The following is a 475-nucleotide window of genomic DNA, read 5'->3' on the forward strand; positions in this document are numbered from 1 at the left end:
CAGCTTGAAAGTACGTGGCAATGTCTTTGGTGAGAAGCCACGGCTGTACTTGCTGGAGGAGCGGTAGCTTGATGTCGGTGAGCACGGTGAGCGTGCCACTGTCGCCTTGGAACGAAATCACTTCGCGATTCCCGACGACCCAGTCGTACAGATACGTCCACGCAAAAAAGCCAAAGCCGACTTCACTTGGGTCGAGAATATTGGTGTGCAGCAGTCCAAGGGGCGCCGACGCGTTGACTTTGGCAAAGATCATCAACTCAATGTTGAGACTGTGGACAAGGGAATTGGTCGACGCCGCGACAGAGCCAAACGATGCGTTGGCGTCTGGCATGTACGTCTGGAGAAAGTACATGGTTTGGTTGAGGTAGACGAGGCAGAGGGCGAGATACGCCGGGTCAAACGAGCAAATAGTGCGGTAGTCACTGGGCGGTGATGCGACAAGACCCGAGAGAATCGCCGACACGATATAGTGTTG

At 54.5% G+C, this 475-nt stretch overlaps 1 protein-coding gene across 1 annotated transcript; it reads right to left on the reverse strand.

Annotated features, from left to right (window-relative positions):
• Positions 1-24: 24 nt before the first annotated feature.
• Positions 25-454, reverse strand: SDRG_08466 (hypothetical protein; the record flags this gene model as incomplete). The annotated part of the gene is made up of 1 exon (XM_008614354.1): positions 25-454. A coding segment is annotated over one exon (429 nt), but the record flags the coding sequence as incomplete, so codon positions are not given.
• Positions 455-475: the final 21 nt, after the last annotated feature.

This window comes from Saprolegnia diclina (genome assembly GCF_000281045.1).
Source record: "Saprolegnia diclina VS20 unplaced genomic scaffold supercont1.26, whole genome shotgun sequence".
NCBI classification, from domain to species: domain Eukaryota; phylum Oomycota; class Saprolegniomycetes; order Saprolegniales; family Saprolegniaceae; genus Saprolegnia; species Saprolegnia diclina.